The sequence below is a fragment of the Perna viridis genome, chromosome 7, assembly GCF_037379345.1.
Source record: "Perna viridis isolate PV_CMFRI_1.1 ecotype Kerala chromosome 7, ASM3737934v1, whole genome shotgun sequence".
Lineage (NCBI taxonomy): Eukaryota > Metazoa > Mollusca > Bivalvia > Mytilida > Mytilidae > Perna > Perna viridis.
The window spans coordinates 15,777,926-15,799,038 of NC_142451.1; the positions used below are offsets into that span (position 1 = coordinate 15,777,926).

General features: G+C 30.2%; 1 protein-coding gene across 19 annotated transcripts in view; it reads left to right on the forward strand.

Moving 5' to 3' along the window:
* LOC148611516 (cytoplasmic dynein 2 intermediate chain 1-like) overlaps positions 1–19,116 on the forward strand; it is a 30,500-nt gene extending 11,384 nt beyond the window's left edge. For 3 of the 19 annotated variants that reach the window (XM_088592120.1, XM_088592127.1, XM_088592126.1), the window contains 28 exons: positions 93–221; positions 671–694; positions 1,731–1,769; positions 3,308–3,409; positions 4,101–4,157; positions 4,463–4,483; positions 5,093–5,149; positions 6,132–6,233; positions 6,485–6,748; positions 7,018–7,129; positions 7,525–7,625; positions 8,177–8,297; positions 9,031–9,107; positions 9,934–10,010; positions 10,304–10,379; positions 10,738–10,846; positions 11,127–11,199; positions 11,486–11,514; positions 13,030–13,094; positions 13,989–14,107; positions 14,480–14,567; positions 14,837–14,903; positions 15,248–15,306; positions 15,522–15,567; positions 15,891–15,908; positions 17,169–17,349; positions 17,972–18,029; positions 18,777–19,116. In XM_088592120.1, coding sequence (XP_088448246.1) covers positions 93–221; positions 671–694; positions 1,731–1,769; positions 3,308–3,409; positions 4,101–4,157; positions 4,463–4,483; positions 5,093–5,149; positions 6,132–6,233; positions 6,485–6,748; positions 7,018–7,129; positions 7,525–7,625; positions 8,177–8,297; positions 9,031–9,107; positions 9,934–10,010; positions 10,304–10,379; positions 10,738–10,846; positions 11,127–11,199; positions 11,486–11,514; positions 13,030–13,094; positions 13,989–14,107; positions 14,480–14,567; positions 14,837–14,903; positions 15,248–15,306; positions 15,522–15,567; positions 15,891–15,908; positions 17,169–17,349; positions 17,972–18,029; positions 18,777–18,887 — 2,382 coding nt within the window. In that variant the 3' untranslated portion in view covers positions 18,888–19,116. The remainder of the gene's footprint in view (positions 1–92; positions 222–670; positions 695–1,730; positions 1,770–3,307; positions 3,410–4,100; positions 4,158–4,462; positions 4,484–5,092; positions 5,150–6,131; positions 6,234–6,484; positions 6,749–7,017; positions 7,130–7,524; positions 7,626–8,176; positions 8,298–9,030; positions 9,108–9,933; positions 10,011–10,303; positions 10,380–10,737; positions 10,847–11,126; positions 11,200–11,485; positions 11,515–13,029; positions 13,095–13,988; positions 14,108–14,479; positions 14,568–14,836; positions 14,904–15,247; positions 15,307–15,521; positions 15,568–15,890; positions 15,909–17,168; positions 17,350–17,971; positions 18,030–18,776) is intronic. The other 16 variants (XM_088592124.1, XM_088592132.1, XM_088592130.1 and 13 more) reach the window with 14 other exon arrangements.
* The last annotated feature ends 1,997 nt before the right edge of the window (positions 19,117–21,113 follow it).

Consider the following 21,113-nt stretch of genomic DNA (forward strand, 5'->3'; position numbering starts at 1 on the left):
GAACCATAGTAGTTAATTTTCAGACAGACGTTTTTAGTGTATTTTTGCATGATCAAATACCCTACAAATGTACCCTTCTTTTGTGTTTACAGGATGAAAGGGAAAGACAAAGGAGGGAAAGAAGAGAGAAAAGAGAAGGAAAAGATTCGAAAGATAAAGATAGACACAGAGAGAAAGACAGAGATAGGGACGAAGACAGAGAAAGGAGACACAGAGAAGATGTAATAAATTTTATTGTTTTCTTATTATCATAAATTGAAACTTCCAATTTAGTCCCCAATGGCAAAAGGATAATGAAGTGTCCAATTGAATGAATTATATTACAGTACATTGAATTATTTTTATCTAACTGGTTTAAAAGAATGGTCAAGAAGGAAAGTCTTCTTATATTGATACTTAAATAATTTTAAAGCCTTTGGAGAAAATGAAAAAAAATATATTTTTCAAAAGTGTTCATAAAGCAATTACAATAGGATCAGCCATTTTATGAACAAAAAACTTCCATATTGTAGCCCTGTCCAATACATTTTCTATAAAATGGAATGACAAACTGAAATATTGCTAAATTTTTGCCTTTGATAAAAGAAATGACATGAAATATTTAATCAAAGTGAATTAAGGGAGATGAAATGAAATGTATTTGCTATAAGGAAGGATTAATCATTTACAGAGAGGAAAGTCAGCAAAAACAAGAGTAAGTTTTCTGGTTTGTGAGTTTCAAGTTGATCTGAAATTTTTAGCATGTGTGTAATTGCAAGTATGCTGCTTTGTAATTGATCTGCCTGCAAACTAAATAATCAGTATTGACCTGTATCAACTTGAAACTCTTGTGATTTTCATGTCATTGGGTTAAAATGTGATATCACTGGTTTTATATGCACAAATAATGGTGGTTGCATGTTACACTACATACATGCATTAAATGTGATGGATGCACAGTATTAATAGTCTAAATTAACCAAAAATCTAAACAGAACATTAACCAATGGGAACTAGAGATATTACATATGTGCAACCATTAACCAATGGAAACTAGAGATATTACACATGTGCAACCATTAACCAGTGGGAACTAGAGATATTACACATGTGCAACCATTAACCATAGGCCTCTGTTGACTATACACACATTAACATTAAACACATGCCTCTACAGATATTTAACCATAGGCCTTCACATACTTTACATGTGCATATAAAGTAAACAAGATATCCTTTTGATATTTTCAGGTATGTCGGAAAATTGCTCTGTTTACATGGAATGTTATTTGCTTTAAAAAATCTTGTGTGAAATTAAATACCAATTCATATAAAATACAGACTGTGGTAGATGTGAATCAAGGTGCAGAAAAGACCACTGAATAAGCAAATTTTTTGGGGTCTACATATGCAATATTTATACATAAGAATAGTCCATTCTGTGTTCAGATCTGTATTTTATAGAAAACCATACATTCATCTCCCTCTTAAATCATCCAAATCAAGAAAAATAACTCTTGCAAAAGGCTAATTTCGTGCACATTTTATATGATTTTTATCTCGAAATTGCAACAACATTATGACAAACTAAGATTTGTAATGTGGTCAGTATCTTTTTCTGAATTGGTGGGTTTTTGACATGCATGCATCACTTCCTGTCAGACTTTTATAGACTGCCCAATAAACAAGGTTTCATTATGTTGTGATCTGTGTAATTGAAGTTGTGTAGAACAGTTATCATTTTGTTTCAGACTACTAGCACTTTAGAGACAGATAAGTTGTATTCTGTTGTAAGAAATCTTAATATAAAAGTATACTAAATAGGTCTCTAATGTTTTCTAACAATTACTTAAAAATATATGTACAGTCATAACATTTTTATCCTAGATAAGTAAAAACTATCGATTTAAGGAGATAGACCTGGGGTAAGGGACATAACTCTTGAAATCAGTGATATGTTTGTATCATATTCAATTTCATCAGAGCTTATCATGCTTTCAATTGAAATAGAATGAAATCAAAGTACTTTGGTACTTGGACGAGATTGGTGTAAAGTGCTTTACAGAAACGTTCCAAGGATTTGTAAGAGTTACGTTCCATATCCTAGCTCTGCCTCCTTAATAATAAGAAATAATAATAAAGTTAACAATAACCTTATTTCAGATGATACTGACATTAATGTTATAACTTGGTTACTAATTAATCATTCTTGATTAGTTACCTGGTAATTTTGCAATAATATATTTCTGTATTATTTTGAAGTCACTAATAATCAGAAAAAAACAATATATTCCATGTGTATTCAAAAGGCAGCAAAAAATCAGCAAATAAAAATGTCTTTATAAATTTTAGTCTGTAAAAATTTCTGGTTATATTGTATGATTACTTCTGATAAAACATTGAATTTGGTTCATTGTTTACTACATGCATAACCCTTAGCTTAATTTAGAGAATAAAAAATGATGCTTTCTTTTTCTCATTTTTTATCAAAATGGTGATATTGGATAATTTCGCTTGCATGATGCTTACTTATACCTTAAAAGATTCGATTCAACTTTGATAACTTTAATTAAAATAATTGGGTGTCAGTTGGAGATTTTTTTTTAATTCATGTACACTTACCATTATTTGTCCACATATTAAAAGGGAATATGTTTTTTATTCATTGCTTCAAAACATCAGCTCTTGCTGTCTATAATACCAGGTATACTTGTACAATCTGTGTAAAAAGTAGTACAAAAAAAGGAAATAAAATGTTTTGATTTGTGTAAAGGATTGTCATATGATTTATATGATGGCAATGAGACTTTCATATTACAAGTATTCTAATTTAATTCATAGTAGTAGTCCTATCATCTTTGTGTTATAAACTTTTGCTTACTGGGTTCATTTTCAAAGACTTTGCGATGTAGTTACATTATACTTAAAAAAAAATTGATGTTCTTTGTCAAAATTCATTAACCATATTCTTCATTGTATTTTGCTAACTTTTTTTCAACTTTTTATTTGTTCCAGCATGGGGATGCATGGTATACACTAAAATAATGAGCTTCTAGATTTTTTTTCTGGATACATACACATTTCTGGGAATTTACCAGAATTCTTCAATATGGTCTTCTGCTGGTGATTTTTCCTCACTTCTCAATGCATGTTTTACACAGAAACTAACTTTTTTGTTGATCTCTTTTGCCAAGAAGGGGTTGCATGGTTTACATGAATGTGTGGAATACAGGGAAGAATACGGTATATGTTTGTTATTTAAATCTGGTTAATTTTATTCATGTAATGACTGAGTTGACTAAAACTGATTATACATATATTATTGTAGGATGTTCGGTCAGCAGCAGTGAATGGGAGATCTAAGGCTCCTAAAAAAGAGGAGAAAGAGGAAGAAGAAAATGATTATGGAGATTATGAAGACGATTTTGAGGTATATTCTTAGAAATATGCAGAACATAAGCATTTGATCATTAAGGATGTATATTTTATATTTCAAGGGCATTATCATGCTCAGCTTTTGATTGTTAATGAATTAAATTCAGATAAAACACTGTGAATAACATAGTTTACTTACAGTGTATGTGTTACAAGATTAAACCCTCCACTTTCTTCATACAGTCAAACTTGTCTTAGTGACCACCTGTATTCAACAATAACTTGTCTTGAAAGACTGTGATTGAAATATCCCTGTGAAGTATATTGTATGTAAATTTAATCTGTATATTAAGAAAACCAGCTTTAAGTGACCATGATTTCATTCTCCTTTGGTTAGTCACTTGAGAAGGGTTTGAATGTATGTGCTGGTACTATATTTTTATGACACTTGCATAAGAATTGGGGTAACTGAATCATGTTTGAAAATTTGTCATCATTAATCTTAACTTGATGGTGGTAAATAACGGCTGTGAAGATTTGTTGACCTTCAAGACATTACCAACAGTTCTATTTTTTTTTAAAGATTTCAATAATTGATCAAGCTTTGTGGCCTCTAGACCAGAGTATACTTATTATGTTTTGAACATACTAGGAACTCAGTATAAATTAACAGGTTTATTGTTGCTGTTGAGGCCAGCAGTTATGATTCATTACCATGTTAATCTAAGTCTCCCCCTTTTTTATAGGATTATGAGGAAGACTTTGAAGATTTTGAGGAAGATGATGACCAGCCACAAGGAAAGGTATGATATATAATTTACTTCCATCTTTTAGATTTATTGAATTAATTTTGTTCCTTGTTTTCTTTCACTTTTTGTTGATTTTTTATCATTAGTAAATTTTTGTTTAAAGGATGATTGTTCAGAGGTCACATATGATTTAAATGAGTTCATGAATGTGTCTGCATGCCCATCACAAAGAGAAATATTTCAAACTTTACAGTAAATTTAACATGCAAGTTTCATGGTTCTTTTACTATTCTGCTTTGCTCCACAGTATGTATATGCTGTGAAGGAATTATAATAGGTAGTATTTTGTTCTTTGATAGAGAACAGATTATGATTACAGTGTAAGTTTGATAATTAAATGATTTTGATGCTATTTTACTGTATGCTGAATCTTAGATCAAGCTCTTCATATAAAAATATTTCATTGCTGTTTAGTTCTCACATATGACACTTACATGGCTTAAAAAACACCTAACAAGTCAAGATCTTAACTCATACATACACCATACATGCTATAGTATTACTACTTTGATTTCAGTTATACAAAGTTTGGTTGACAAAAACACCTTGTCCTTATGTCGGTCTGTCAATTGTCTTTCCATATAATGAGTGTACGCACAGCACCCTTCAAATAGTTTAAATGATTTTGATGAAACTTGATATGAAGAGCATCTTATTTATGGACATTCTACATGATTATTATTGCTGGTTGCTTATGAAGGAAAAAATCCAATTCAACAGTTACAGTATTAGTGGGATATTTACACCTGAAATTGAATGAATGTTAAATAGAATTTTACATGTTGGCATGTTGTGTCTCCAAAACAAACCAATCAAAATATTTTGAAAAAAAATGTTTGCCTACCTACTGACCACATTTTTTGAAAACATGTTTGAGGAAACACATGTATGTTTTTCCTGTGCCTTATATACTGAACATTTGATTTTAGCATGAGTTATCCTCCATTACTCCACGAGGAGAGCCCAGACATGGATTGGAATATTCTGTAATTATTTTGTTGTTTGCAAACATTGTGCAATAAATCATTTCATTATTGCACACAGACCTAACATTGCAATCCAATCATATCTTCATATTTTGAAAGCTTCATGCATGGTTAGTGATTCTTCCTTTTACCAAAACGTCAACCATTTTCAGTTATCACAACTTTCATTTCATTTTGCTGTTTAGCTGCGATACACAAGTTATTTTTTGCACAATTTTTTCATCCTGCATGGTGTGATTTGTATTTTATCAATCAAATCAATATATTTTCATAATCAACAAGTAATGATAAAATTATAATAGAAATATTTTTTTTATTTATAACGTTGATTATTACATACACGGTTTTAAATAGTCTAGAATAGATGTTTGTTGTTGGGTTTTGTATTGCAAGTCAATGTGGTTTTTAAGCAGATTTTGTTTTTATTAATTTTGGAGCAACTCTGTAGATTTTTAAACATTACAAATATTTTATATACAAAAGTATGATACTTTCAGATACAGCATTAGTAGCAAATGCTTTTGCTTAAAGGCTTGGAATTTTCATAGCCAATCATTATTGATGATTAGTTAAAAAAATTCCCAGTACGTATAAATCAATAAGCAATTCTGTTGCCCAATAGCAAATCAGGAAACAAAAAGATAAAACAAAAAATGAACTGCATTGTACAGTATTGACAATGTGGAGGTACGTTTGGTTTTATTTATGTTGGGAAGTTATGCCCTAACTTTGCCACGGAACAGTAATTTGGCAATTTCATTTTTTTATGTTTGTCTTATAATTTATATTAAAACACACACTGCAATGTTCATGCAGAGTAAAATTCGTGGTAAAATACTAATATGGCCGGACTTAGACACACATGAAAATCCTCAAGTTGTGATTTAATTTTAAAGGTGTTAAGTTTTGTCCAGATTTATGTGTACCATAGGTATTAACACTGATGAGTTTGGAATTATAACGGTTTCTTTATTATCCACAGGATGATGAAATGAACCAAGTTTTGAGGGCATTAGATGAAGAGAATGATAGATTGTATAAGGATTCCAAGAAGAATGAGTCAAGATATGACAGAGATTCTTCGGTAATATTTTCTTTCGTCAATACATTAAATACAGAGACTAGTTATGATAGATGCCATGTTACAGTTCTGGTTGACTGTAAAGCAAAGCATCATGGTGGTGTCAATCTATATTATGCGAGTAAGAATCACCTCTTCCAATAAAAAAATATATATTGTGTTATTTTTTAAGAACATTGAATTTCGTTAAGTCAAGCTTTGTCTGTCAGTTTTTCAACCAAAAAAATGATAATGGGTGTTTTTGTATCTTATAGCCAGAAGATGATAGAGGTAGAGGCTATAGGGACAGAAGTCCTGAAGAAAATGTCACCAGACACAGACCTAGGACGGCCATCAACTTTGCATCTGCTAAGAAGCGAGTCATGTCACAGCAGGCATACGGTAAAACCTCGAAACGTGCTCAAGACTTGTTCCAGATGATAGAACTTGACACAGTGGCATTTGATATGATGGATTTACCACCTGTAAAGGAATATGAGCTGTATATCAGAAGCTATGGTAGATCTGATACAAGACAGGTAAGAAAAATTTACTATATAAAAATACCTCTGTTAAATTTATTTATATAATGATTTTAATTTTCAATTTTCTTAAGGATATTAAATAAAGTCAATTATAAAGATTTGTTTATGTACATGGTTAACTGGACATACAATTTATATTATCAAAGTGTGACTTGTAAATATTATGTATTTTATAAGTTGTCTCCTATATCAAATGCCTTGGTCAATTTGTTAAATTTCAAACTTTATAACTACATCATTATTTGTATATATTTGATATGTAGGCCTATGTCCAGACCAATGATGATGCTATAGACCGAGACATACAGACAGATGAAATAGACCTGAGGAGTAAATGGACCCAACATCCTGCTGAGGACTTTGCAGGGTCAGGAAGTAGGTACAATTTATTGATAGGGAAAATGTTAGCATTTCTACTCTTCTGTAATCAATGTGTAATTTCTGAATGATGTAAAGAAAAGGGAAAACATGAATGTGGTTACATTGAAGTTTCAGTGACCTGAACAATGTAAAAATGAAAAAAATTCTAATTTTAATTTCTAAAAATATTTTTTAAAAATCCAATAAATTAGCTGCTCTAGCGACCGATAAATATGAGCAATGATTAGATGTGTTTCTATATCCAGTATAATGTATTCCATTTGAACATGGAAGGGAACCTGGACAAAGGAAATCTACCTGTCTTTATACTTTGGGCCTATATATTTGTATATTTAACTTAATTACAATGTATTGATGACCTCTAACCTTTTTGTATGGTATTTATATAGGGGGAGATGGAGAGAAAGATTTTGAAGATGAAGAACAGTCACAACAGAACAAACACCAGGATCTGAGTCGTTTGTCTAAGTTTATACAACAGGCTGGACAGGTAATGCTGATCAACATTTCAGGATCTGAGTCGTTTGTCTAAGTTTATACAACAGGCTGGAAATGTAATGCTGATCAACATTTCAGGATCTGAGTCGTTTGTCTAAGTTTATTCAACAAGCTGGCCAGGTAATGCTGATGTACATTTCAGGATTTGAGTTGTTTGTCTAAGTTTATACAAGCTGGACAGGTAATGCTGATCAACATTTCAGGATTTGAGTTGTTTGTCTAAGTTTATACAACAGGCGGGACAGGTAATGCTGATGAACATTAAAGTTTTGTAAATAATCAAGGCATTGTATGTCTTATTGATAAGGACTGCAGTAAGTAGTAACTGATCATTGATATAGGATTTTGAGGTGGAAACATATGGGCAGGTATTAGATAAGTGCTAAGTCTAGGACCATCAGTTTCTTTATGATGTATTATCAAAAAATCCATTCACTTAGGTCCATTTTAAATTCTGTTCAAGACATTGCACTTTTTTGTTTGGCAGCATTGTTGATTTTTTTTTTATGAAGCTAAATTTGTTGTTTTTTTTTTTTTTATCAGGTGATGTCAATATTACTAGATGAAGAGAGATCTCAGGAAAAGACAGAACTGAGTGCCAATAAATCCAATATTAGTATGAGTGAGGGGTATACAGAGCTATCTACACTACCTTTACTTAAAGGTAATAATCAAACAATCTACAATGAGTTTTGACTCATTCAGTTATGAGAACTTTCTTCCTCCATTGTCCTTAGAGTCAACACTATTAAATGTATGTTTTCTCCTTATGTATTTACACAATCAACCATAAGTGTTTTCCAATCTTTTCAGTGGACATTAAACATCAAGTACAGTTTCAAATAAAGTTATTTTATAACCCTTGAATTTTAGTAGACAAGTGGTCTTGGTAATCCTGTTAAATATTGCACACTTTGATTGATATAGCTCATTACTATTAGCACAAGTTTTGGATTTAAGCTGTTTTTTATAAATGGCAAAAATTGATGTTCTAAACTTGGATATGAATACTAGTTTTTAGTGGTTCCCACTAGTCCATGATCAATAAATAAATAAATAAATACAAGTTAATTGCTCTCTTTAATCTTTTATTTAGGTAAAATTTACTTTTGGCTTATTGGCAAAGTTTCTTTGAGACCATTTTATTATATATTTTATAAATGCTCGTTATAAATTTTCCTTTCATTTTTTTTTATGGCTTTTCTTTTGTTATTGATTGATTCATTATGATGTCACAATACCTATACATAAACAGGTTTTTTTGATGTCACAATTTCTTTACATAAACAGGCTATTTTGATATCACAGTATTTATACATAAATATGCCATTTGATGATACATATTTGATGTTGTATTAAGTTTGGATACAAGTAAGAAATGATATTACTTTTTTCAGGTCGTCATGTGGAATTTGCATATTTTGCACCAACACAGCCCAATATGCTGCTAACAGTGTATAGTCAACCTGAAGAGGTAAATCTTCTGCAGATTAAGTCTGGGGTATTTAGGCATCACATTGTCTGTTTAGCCAATTGTCCACAGATTTTTTTATGGCAACTCTTAATTACTTGAAAATTTTGATGGAAATTTTATGGAAGTTAAGTCGTTCTATGTAGATGAGCATGCAGGAATGTAATTGTTGAATACCTGAAAGGCAGATAATCCAGTTTTAGGGTTTCATATGTTCACATCATGTTTTCAAGTAATCTCTTGCAGACCACTCAACTAATTCTGATAAATTTTATGAGAAAGTTGGGCATCCTATGGATATGTGAGTGATGAGTATATCATAGTAATAGTCCCACTAATATGATCTTTTTAACAGACTTGTTCAATTACTTCAGAGTTTTGGGATTTAGAAGCAAGTCATTGAATAAGGGGATAGAAAATTGGCCCTAATGTCAACAATTTTATATGATTATTTAATAAAAACAATTGACTCACTTATTTGTTGAAAAAATAGAACTTTCACTGGTAGTAATGTATCTTGTTCTACTTTATTTATAGAATACAAAGGACCAGGTAGGATAAGCAAAGAAAGTTGCACCCTATTCTATGTCTTCTCTATTGCATATGTCTTTCTGTTTGTTCAAACTTGCATTAAAATTATAATTGTATTATGCATCAAAAAGGTGATATCTTTCAGATGCATCCTGAACCTGTCTTCTTGATAAAACTTAATCAACTTAATAAAAAGACTGTGATCTTTAACAAGTCACAAAAATAATTGATGACAGAATTTGTACTCATGATGATTTGTAGAGATGTAACATTGAAATGGATTTCTCTAATCTTTCAGGATAATCCATCTAACCCTACCAATGGTGTAGGTATTATCTGTGTGTGGAATACAAATGAACCTTCATATCCCCAGAGGTATGACTTATCTCATCAACATGTATTTATAATATAAGTATAAGAAATATGATTTTGCCATTACTATGAACAGTGCTTTTTGAAAGAATATTTGTAGGCATTTAAAAAGCCAGTACTTTTGATTTTATTTTTAATATTTTAGGATTTCTCATCACTTCAGTTCACTACACACTTTGTTTTTCTTTATCTTACAAAGATAACATATTTCATTTCGTTGTTTATTTTCAACATGTGCTTTACCTAAATACAAATGTTTTAACAGCAAAGAATTTTATTAATTTTATTTTTTTCAGAATATTAGCATGTGAATCTCAGCCAAGATGTTGTTGTTTTAGTCCATATAAAACTTCTATAGCTTTTGCTGGAATGGTATGTTATAATCTAAATGCAGATCAGTAATATGAGTAACCTGAGATGCCAGTATTTTCCCAAACTTACTTGTCTTTAGAGGATGCTTTTTATTTTAATTTTATTCTACAAATACTTTCATAACATATTCACTACCCAGCACCCCCACCAAATGCTTGATGATCAGGGGATTTGTATTTCCATGGAAGAAAATCTTTAAGGTCAAAGGGTAAAAGTAGAAAATATATAAACTGTGTGGGAAAAAATGAAGTTACTCACTTGATTATTTGTGACTTTATATTTTTACACTTTCAGTGTTTATCCATACATGTATGTAATATTTAGTTTGTGTTGAACACTTTTACACCTGATTTATTAGGTTGATGGTTCTATATGTGCATGGGATCTAAGAGAACCTCCATCATTACATAGATCTGTGGAGTATTATAAAACAGATCACCTGTTACGATTCCCTACCTATAATACAGGTGAGTCTTATTTATTCATTGTAAAATAGTATTTAAAACTGATCACCCTGGAAGCTCTAAAAACAACCACCAAATAATATTCTGTAGTGTTAAATTTGCATGCTTGTGTTATGCTGTGCTGGTACTTGAAATGATAACTAAGATTTTAATCTGGTTAACGATTTTTAAAAAATGGAACAATTATAAGCAGATATATTGTTAGTTTAAAAACTGTTTGTCAGAGTATAAATTATTGAACATTTTCAGATCAGTGTATTTCATAATGAATGTCTATTTTTAGCTGGCATTGCTGAATCAGATAACCACATCAGCCCTGTTACAACTATAAACCCTGCTGTTACATTTTTTGATGAGTAAGTTGTCTATTGATAAACAAAATGTTATTTATACAGGGAATTTTAGGGGAGAAGTTACCATTTACTATATTGGTATGATACTTAACTATCCACTCGTTCGTGTTAATCTTTACTAAACCATATTCATCTATGGGTTACAGTCCAGATTTGTTTATTTCTCCTACCATGTCATGAGAACCTTGGAACAAAAATGGTATTTTATTTATATATACCAGCAATTTTTTTAATTTTTTTTTGTTTTTTTTTTCAAACTTTGATTTATCTTTTTTATCATTTCTTTCAGAAGTTCACAAGAAGCTGAAACAGCAGATGGTATGCATTTCTGTAAATAGCAGACAACTTTGTTGGAAAAAATATTCATTTGTTTTTAAAAGTATCTAAACAAAAAAACAAGACACAAATATGTCACATTGTAACCAAATAAAAATGGTTTCATGCAACATGGATTGATTCAATTTCTCTTAAGAACTTTCATTGTACTCTTGTTTTCTCAGAACAAGATTTAGTGAGCATATTAAAGTTATGATTTAACCATCAAGACTTAGAACATGTAAAAAAATTAAAAGTTTCTCTTATTATCTTTTAATTTATTCTGATCAATAAGTATTTTACTTTATTGACACTTCATTTGTAAGGTACACATTTAGTCAGTACTTACTTGTTAACTTTATTGTATGCCCATCTATTGGTGGACTTATTTTAATATGTACCTGTCTGTCACAGTCTGTCAGCCCATTCGCACATCATACAATGACTTAGACAGACTTGATTGAAACAAATTTTAGTGCAAGACTGTTTTCATGCATGTCTGTTTATTACTCTGTTTATTTACAATGTTTGGGACCAAGCCCCTAAGGATAGGGATGGGTAATGGTTTCCTATAGGACATTAGTTTACTACAAAAATGAAATAGTTTGTTCAATAGGCTAGCATTCAGGGTGGGAAATAATACATGTATGGTAAAGTTGTATTACTGTGAAAGTAAATATTTGATACCTTTCCAAGCTGATAGTTTTATAAGCTGTGCTATGCATGCTGTTACATATCAGATCATATGATTATAAATCATTCATTAAGATCTTTTTTATTTGTATGCTGGTTTCTTTTGAAGTGTCATGTAGCTTAGTTCAAATTTGAGATCTTAAGAATACTAGAAATTTTGCTTTCAAAACCCCTAAGACTTTTTAAAAATTTTTAGCAGTGAGTGATAACTTAAATCACTTAGTTGAAGCTTGCTTGTAATCCATCTTTTAGAATAATTTGATTTTTTGAGTGATTGTCTGTTGTAAGATAAAATGTGCAGTGTGAAAGGAAAATTGAAACACTCGTATTTTGAATTTTTATGAGTTTCTGCTTCTGCTTTGTGTTTTGAATTTGACACTTATGAAAAATACAAATTTAAATTATAAATGGTCTTGGTAATTGAAACAGAGGTGAAGAATGGAGGTTTGCCCTTAAACTGTGAATTCTAGTTAGCTGCATTGTCAGCATCAGTTTCTTTATGAGGTCTAAATTTCGTTTTTTGAAAAGTATTAGTACTAAATTTTTTGAAGCAATATCAAGTGCACTAAGTATTCCAAAGAAAGTTGAACGAGACATTTTAACTTTTTTTTAAATATTGATATTAAATGTGATATTAAGACTGTAATTCCAGATTTAATTTGATATAGTTATTATAAAGTGTACACATCATTTGATGTTTCTACTTTATATTTGTAAAGTTAAACAATTATGTAGTTTTCCCATGTTGCCACAGAATTTTATGGAATCAACTATGCGAAAAATGTTTTTCATTCAAATAACTTACAAAATGTGTTTTTTTTTCAGATTCTGGAACAGGGATGTCTTTCCAGTTAGTGTCTAGTGAAGACCAGGGAAGAATTAATTTCTGGGTTGGTATAATTTTTTGGTACATTTAGTTAGGTTGTTGTCATAGTTGTCAGTATTGATGCTTTGATGCTAAGAAAAGATATACATTAAAACAATTTCAACAATTTTTGTCTATTTGATTTGATAGTGTTTCCTTTATATCACCAATAAAAATTTTATGGATCAAGGTAACGTAATAGATACTTAATATGTCTATTACTGATAACTCAGATATGATTGCAATGTTATAATTATTGCCAAAAAAATACATTGGAGTTGTAATCTTAAAATTTGAAAATGGAATTTTGTGAGTTAAATGAAACAAGATTATTCTTTAAATTGCTAATAATGATATAACATTACCATAAAACGTAGCAAAATAGTAGAAATGAATGCATTCAACCCTTAATGATTTACAGTATGAGTTACCAAAATATTACTCCTATAATCGACCTTAAGTATTTTATTTTTCTGTTTACAAATGAATTAAGTAGCAGTCTTAGTAAGAATCGTGCAAATTCTGTAATATGTGATACACCCCAAAAAAGGCTACATATTTTTATCTTCTTTATATAGTTTGCTTTATAGGTCTCTATGATGCAATGTATAAGTATTCATTTCAATCTGTCTGCTCTTAAGAGATATTTCACAATGAAAATCTGACAGTATCTGTTGTATTTTGGTGTGATCAGAATTATCTCCCTTAATTTTGAACTCTACAGTACATTCTATATAACTTATATCTCTAATGAACAAGGGTTATATGAAAAGCCACACGTTACTGTCAGTTTATTTAAGCATTTTAAGCAAAATATATCAAAAATAAATGTAGGCTCTCCAACCATGAATCACATTTTGCATGATTCTTAGATGGTGTGCTACTTTTAAAAAATCTATACCTATTTCAACATTAACAGGTTGTAGCTGAATTATCAAGTACGGATCAGGCAGGATCTGAAATAGACTTAGGACTTTCTCCTGGTGGCAAAATTAAAGTTGTCATAAGCTCATCAATAAAACTAGAAAATTTAATGAGGTAGGCATTCAACTATCAATTAGTCCTGGTAAGATTTTAAAGATTTTGTTGTGAAGTAAAGTACATGTATAAAACTGTGTCCAGTATTAAATGCACTACTTGTATCTTGTTCAGTACAATTCATCCTACATAATTGTGTACAGTATATTGAAATTTGCAATATATATTATTGATATTGTTGTATTTTATATCACTATTAAAATTTACTATTTAAAAAAGTTTTATTATGAAAATCATATCAAATGAGATTAAATATTGTACAAATTCCTGTCATATTTTAGTCAATCAGACACTTAAGATAAGTATGATGGATGTTACAAATTAAAATCTAACATCTTGAAAAGGCTTTTAAAATTACTTTATTTTTTACAGAGAAGCCAGGTTATTAGCCCCTGTGAGGTCATTTGAGATGCAGATTTCACCAACTGATCCTAATCACTTTTATATTGGTACCGATGGGGTAAGCTTGTTAAACAAACATTAGACCATACAGATCTTAAATCTATATGTACCATTGTTTATCATATCTTAAAGTTAAGTATGCATTTAATGTTTTTTTTTGTAAAGATCGGATTCAGAGACTTAAGATCTTGAAGACATATATGTTGTGATTGTACTGTTTTCTACACGAAGACAGTTGTCATATAATATTCAAAGTTTATATTTTGTTGAATTCACCAAATTTTCCTGCAATAGATTACCTGGATTAATCTCCACCATCTGTTTCAGGGTTATGTTTTACATGGACTTAGATTTGGCAATAGGGCTTTCCCAAGAACATTTTCAGCACTCACAGGTAATTCATTTGGATTGGTTATATACAGGGATTTCAATTTCTATAAGATTTTGAATAATTTAGTGTTATTGACCAGCATTGTCCATTTTGTATAATCTAACTTTGTATTTAAGCCTCACCAATATATACCAAACTACTTTCATGGTATCCCAAATTTATTTAGTAATACTGTAAAGCTAATAACAAAAATGATCTCCTGTAATTTAAAAACAAAAAATAATAATTCAACTATTTTAAATGAGCCGTAGGGAATAAATATCACATCTACCATTACTTTTTATATCGAAAATGTTTTAAAATGCAAATAAATTTCACTAAGTGCTTTATTTGTTTGTTCATTTCAGATTCTCCTGTGGATGTTAAAATGATTGATTTTTCACCATTTGGACACCCTTGTTTTCTGGTAAGGTGCTATAAATATGAAAGGAATGAGTTTTTGTTGATTTCCAATGTTTACTCTTTTCCTATTTAATGCCATGTGCTTGTTATCATAAGGAAAAACTTTCAGGACATTTGGTAGTTGTTATTTCCATAGAAAACCAAGAATATAAAGACTATTGTAATTGAAAATAAAAGAAATGTAAAAAAGTTGAAAAAAATTGTTTTATTTCATTACAGGCAACAACAGCAGATGGTGTGGTACATTTGTTTGGAACCAAAACAGGTAATGATGGATATATTGCAAAATAATTACTGATAAAAGCATTTTATATTGCCTGTAAAACAAGTATGACTACTGTGAAAATATTCTTATTTGCATATAATTAAGTACTAAAATTCACTCCATTATGAAAGAAAAAATGAATCATGTACACACTGTATATTTTACAGCTGTGTTTGGGATACATCCATACCTGAAGTGATCATTACAATGAAAGCAGTTAGAAAATCATTCATCCATCTATTATTAAAATATCCATGTGGAAATTAGTCTAATAGTTTCATTCATACTTGATTTTTCTTGATTGTTATCATTTTTGTGTATAGAGGGTTATGTATTAGATGGTAAGGAGTGCTATAACATGATATTACATTTTAACATTAACTATTGCACTTAAAAATATTCTGACACCTATAATTACGTTTTTTTGGGAAGAGATTGGGAATGATTTTATAATTCATATTATGTGTTCTATTGTGCCTGTTTCTAAAATGAATACAAAACTGAAGTACTTAAACCACTCTCTAGTTAAAAATAGTTTTTATTTATGGTGTTAGGTTGAATAGGTAATTACTGTGTTGTTATAGTTCACAAGATAATGATATATTCACTGTTCATGCACTTTGGAAGCAATTCACTGACAGCTAAAACATTTAATAAGCCATTATTTCCTTTTTAGCTCATCTGACATGAATTAGAGTGTTCAGCGTGATGAGATCTTTCTGTGGACAAATTTTCATTTTAATCTGTTATGCTATTTTGGAGTTATTGCCCTATTTCGACATTTTTTTGCTATTTTTAATGTTATTTCTTTCAAAAATCTTCTCCTCCAACACTACTTGACCAATTTGAACTAAAACTTAGTATGAATGTTCCTTGGGGTATTCTACATAGGACTGATGTGGGAATTTTTTATCCGTTGAAAAAACATGGCTGCTGTTGCTAAAAATAGAACTTACGGGTCAGACAGTAGTTTTTTGTATATATATCTCCAAAACCATTAACTTTAGCAAAATTATTTCAATGCAGAAATGACTCTTATTTTAAGGCTTCAAAAGTCATGAGGGATCAACATTGTCAGGTGCTCCTTGTAAGAGTTATTGCCCTTGATAGATGAAAAATGGTTTTTTTTTTTTTTTTTTTTTTTTTTACAGTTTTCAGCCAATATCTTGAAAACTATAATAGATAGAAAGAAACTTTCAATCACAGAAATGATCCTGATGATAAGTCCTATCAAAATCTTGAGTCAAAAGTTGTTGGACAACTCCTTTTTAAATTTAATGCCCTTGAAAGACAAACCATGTGAGCGATTCAGGCTCTTGGGAGCCTCTTGTTTCAAAATTAAAATGATGATGAATATTGTTGAAGGCAATGGATAATTTACATCAGGAATAATTATAAGATAGTGTATTCTCACAATGATTGATTTTATAAGCTCAACTGGTAAACAAGGCATGTAAATTTGGTTATTTCATACCTGAGATTTGTCATTGTTTGCTCTATATTTATAAAACATGCATTGTATATCTATTTCAATTTAAATTAAATACCAGTGTATTCAATATCTGTTATTTCTATTTACCAGAGTTCTTATTCTATTTCAGAAAAACCACTACTTAGCTGGCCAGCTAAAATATGGGGAACTAAAAACATTTTATGTGCCAAGTGGTCACGGTGTCGACCCTGTGTGTTTTATGTTTTGGATGACAAGTCACACTTGTATACATTTGATATTTTGGAGATGGATTCTATGCCATCAAAAATGGAGCCTTTGTCTGAACAAAAGTAAGGAATCTTTTTCTGATTGGTTTAATTTTATTACTTTACATTAATGGATCACACATATATATATGTATGTATGTATGTATGTATGTATGTGTCTGTGTTGGATGACAGTCCTACCTGCAGACTTTTGCCTTTTGAAGCTAGCACATTAAAAATTTGGTTCAAAACATTTAAACAAGAAACTACTCCACATAGCAGCACATTTTTTTCTGATCAGCTATGGTCAGTGGTATTAGTGCCTAAAGATCAATTATTGAAACTGAAAAAATGACCTTCTTTAGTATTATTCCTTAGCATTGGTCTGTGCATTAAATTGATGCTATTTTAAGTTACTGTGAAAGTACTATTGTTCATGGGGTATCAATTTTCGTGGTTTTCGTGGAAAGGCCAATCGTCGAAATTTAGTTCCCATGGAATAGGAGATTTCCATTGATGTGTATACTCAAAACCTCAAAACCATGAATTCAAGAATCCACAAACATGTGTTTCTTCCCTTATCCACGAAAAATTGGTATCCACAAATTAAAGTACTTTCACAGTAAATATAAAATATTATTTCTTACTGTTCCAAGCTAAATAAAAGGAAAATTAATCTTAATACTAAATTCAAATTATTTTTCAGAGTAAAACATTTGGCTTTCACATCCTACATTAAAGTTACTGGGAGGCTTCCTCAAATGGTAGGTATTTATAGGGATATAAAGTCTGGATTGAAAGGACATGAAGAGATATATTTATAGTAGTGTAGGGAATAGAGTCATCATATTCTGAGATGTTTATATCAACAATCACTCTTATGGGGTGATGGATTGTTAAAAATGATGCGGAACATAACAAAATATTAAATAAGCAATGTGTGCCTTTGATAAAGGTTAAATCACCCACACCCTGATTCAGCTTCAGAATTTATGTTTTGATCTTGAACTTTGTTAGTTTTATTCTGAAGAAGGATATCGGTTATCCAAAAATATTCAATGTAAATTTTACTATCATTTGGTGATGTTAAACATATTTAGACATTTATATATACAGTGAAACCTTTCTAAGTCAAACTCCTTTTGAACAGTAAAATTTGTTTGGTTTAGGCAGGTGTTTGGTTTATTCAGGGTAAAGTTAAAGATATGTTTGTATTTATTGATTTAGACTGCTTTCACTGTTGATCATTTCTGTTGTTACTGAATTTAAGTTAGAGGAATCTTACATTTGTAGTACATTTGTAAGTTTTGCATGTGTGAAAAGTTAATTGCCAAACCAACTGGAAACAGATAATTTCTTAAATTTGAGAGCTCTATAGCAGTGTCATAATCTAATGAAATAGCTTAATGCAAATCAGACTTTGTTTTTCCTTTTATATGATCAATGATAAGTCGTAAACTTTCTTGTCCCACTTGTGCTCCTTGATTATACTTTAATGCTATATGTTTTAGCTTGTAAGCCATGAAGACGGAACAGTACAGATCCACACAATATCTAAAGAATATAGAGAACAACAGACTCTGGAGAATGACTTTCTTCCTAGTTACTTAGGAAAATTCTGATCTTATGTGCTTGCTAATAGTAATATATTTACATGTCACATACACCAAGCTCAGGCTTTAAACCCACATGTTAAGTCAATTTGGAGAAATTTTGTAACAAATTATCTGTTAAAACATGATCAAGTTTCTTTTTCAACAACATTTCCTATGACATTTGAAGCATGAATAACTTGATATTGCATTCCATTGGTAGCTGACTCCTGATTTAAAAAAAAAAAACACAACAAAATGAGGCTTTTTTTTCCTATGGATCAACCTAATAGAATATTGTTAAGTGAGCTGGCTCACATTATATGAAATTTAGTGAAGATCTACTGCATGTTCAAAATTTATAGCCTGTATGCTGTAGAAGTATGTTATTTTAGGGAAAAGAACTATTCATTCATACCTTACTTACACATATTGTCTCTTTAGAGTTAAAGCTAGTCTTTTATAGGCTTAAGAATTTTATCGGGTGTTGTGAGTAGTATTCCGTCCATATCAAATCATGTGTTCTATGTGTATGAATGAGATGCATGTTTTATTGAAGCAATGGCGTTATAAAATTAATCTTTGTATTGAAATTTTTTAAGGTAAAATGACTGGACAGGTTGCATAGCCTTATAACTTCAAAGCTTATGAAAGCAAATTTGTATTAGAAGATTAGCATTTTTAAAACAAAAATCTGCATTCAGTTTGAGTATGTTGTTACTTAACACTTTAATCTTCTGTGTCTTTGAGCACTTTGACAGTTGTTGGTTAAATACAAAATATATCTATTGTCAATTGGCTGTCCATATTTTTTATATTTATGATGTATTTAGTTTTAACAGTTTGGGCAGAGAATTTCTGTGAGCAAGTTGAAATGAATGGTGTTCTGATAAGTTATGTTTTCATTTTATTTGTCTTTTTTCAAAAGTTTACATCAGTAGTGCTTGTTACCTCCCTTTGACTGTGATCAGTAAGAGTTGTGTTAAAATTTGTTGTGTATTATTTATTATTAACTTGTTATGTATGACTGGCTAATTATGTTCTCCAACACAGTTTTTTATTGATTATAATTACTAGTATTGCTTTTGTGTATGCATGAGTTTTTCTGAGCTAGATATGTTTTAAGTCACTTCATCTGAAATGTTGCATACTATAACTGTACATTTACATGTAATTGATACATGTACAATTCAAAAAATTTTCATATAATATTTTGAAGGTACCAAGAAGAATGCTTTTTAAAACATTTTTTATCAATTTGTTTCAGTACTTAGTTTATCTGATGAAACTTGAACCACTTTTCAAGTATTTTTGCTCACGCACACTGGTACATTGTACTGAAATCTGTTTGAAAATCCTGTGAAACATTGCATTTTTCTGGATAAATAATTAAAAAAAAGGTTGTGATTGTATTTAATTCTACAAGGGCTAATAAAATATATTCCTTGGCTTTCAAACTAATTTAAACAAAGAGAAAATAATCCAGAAGGCCTGTTGCTGCCTAAAAGCACATTTTAAACACAGAAAAAAAAAACCGGAAGAAAACTTATGCTTATTTGTTGATACATGGATTATTTTTAGAAGCCTGAGAAGTAAGGAATAGATTTTCATACAATTGTGATATGTAAATATTGTTATCAAACATATTTAATGTTTTCTATTGATCTGATCAAGTCTTTTTTCAATAAAGATAAAAAAGGAATTTGAAGTTTTTTTTGCCATTGAAACTGGAATACTTTATCTTAAACATATGTTAAACTATATATGTTTAAAATTTGATGTTAAGTAAAACTGTATTTGCACATCCTGCAGTCTTTGATACCTGTCATGGAGAAACATACAGGTATGGCCAACATCTTCAACAATATATTGATCAGTGTGGATGTCACAGAATAATTTTGTTTTATTGCAATGGCTTTAGCTTGTAAATTAATGCAAAGCACATGAGCAGCTAATGTTAAAACACAGATGAACATGATTTCAATAGCCATCATTAAATACATGTACATTGAAATTGCTTTACTAGGGCCTGGGTTTCGTCAACAATTCTCAAGATGACAATTTCCTCATATCCTGAGTTTTCTTCAATACTTCAGTTTGAAGTGATCTGATTGGTTAAATCTGAATTGGAAAAAACTATATTTGAGATTTTTTATGAATGAAGAACAATTAAACATCACTATAGAACAGGAGTAGGTAATGTCAGCTTTTAGAGAAAACTTCAATGGACTACCTCTATGTTATTAAAAGAAAGGA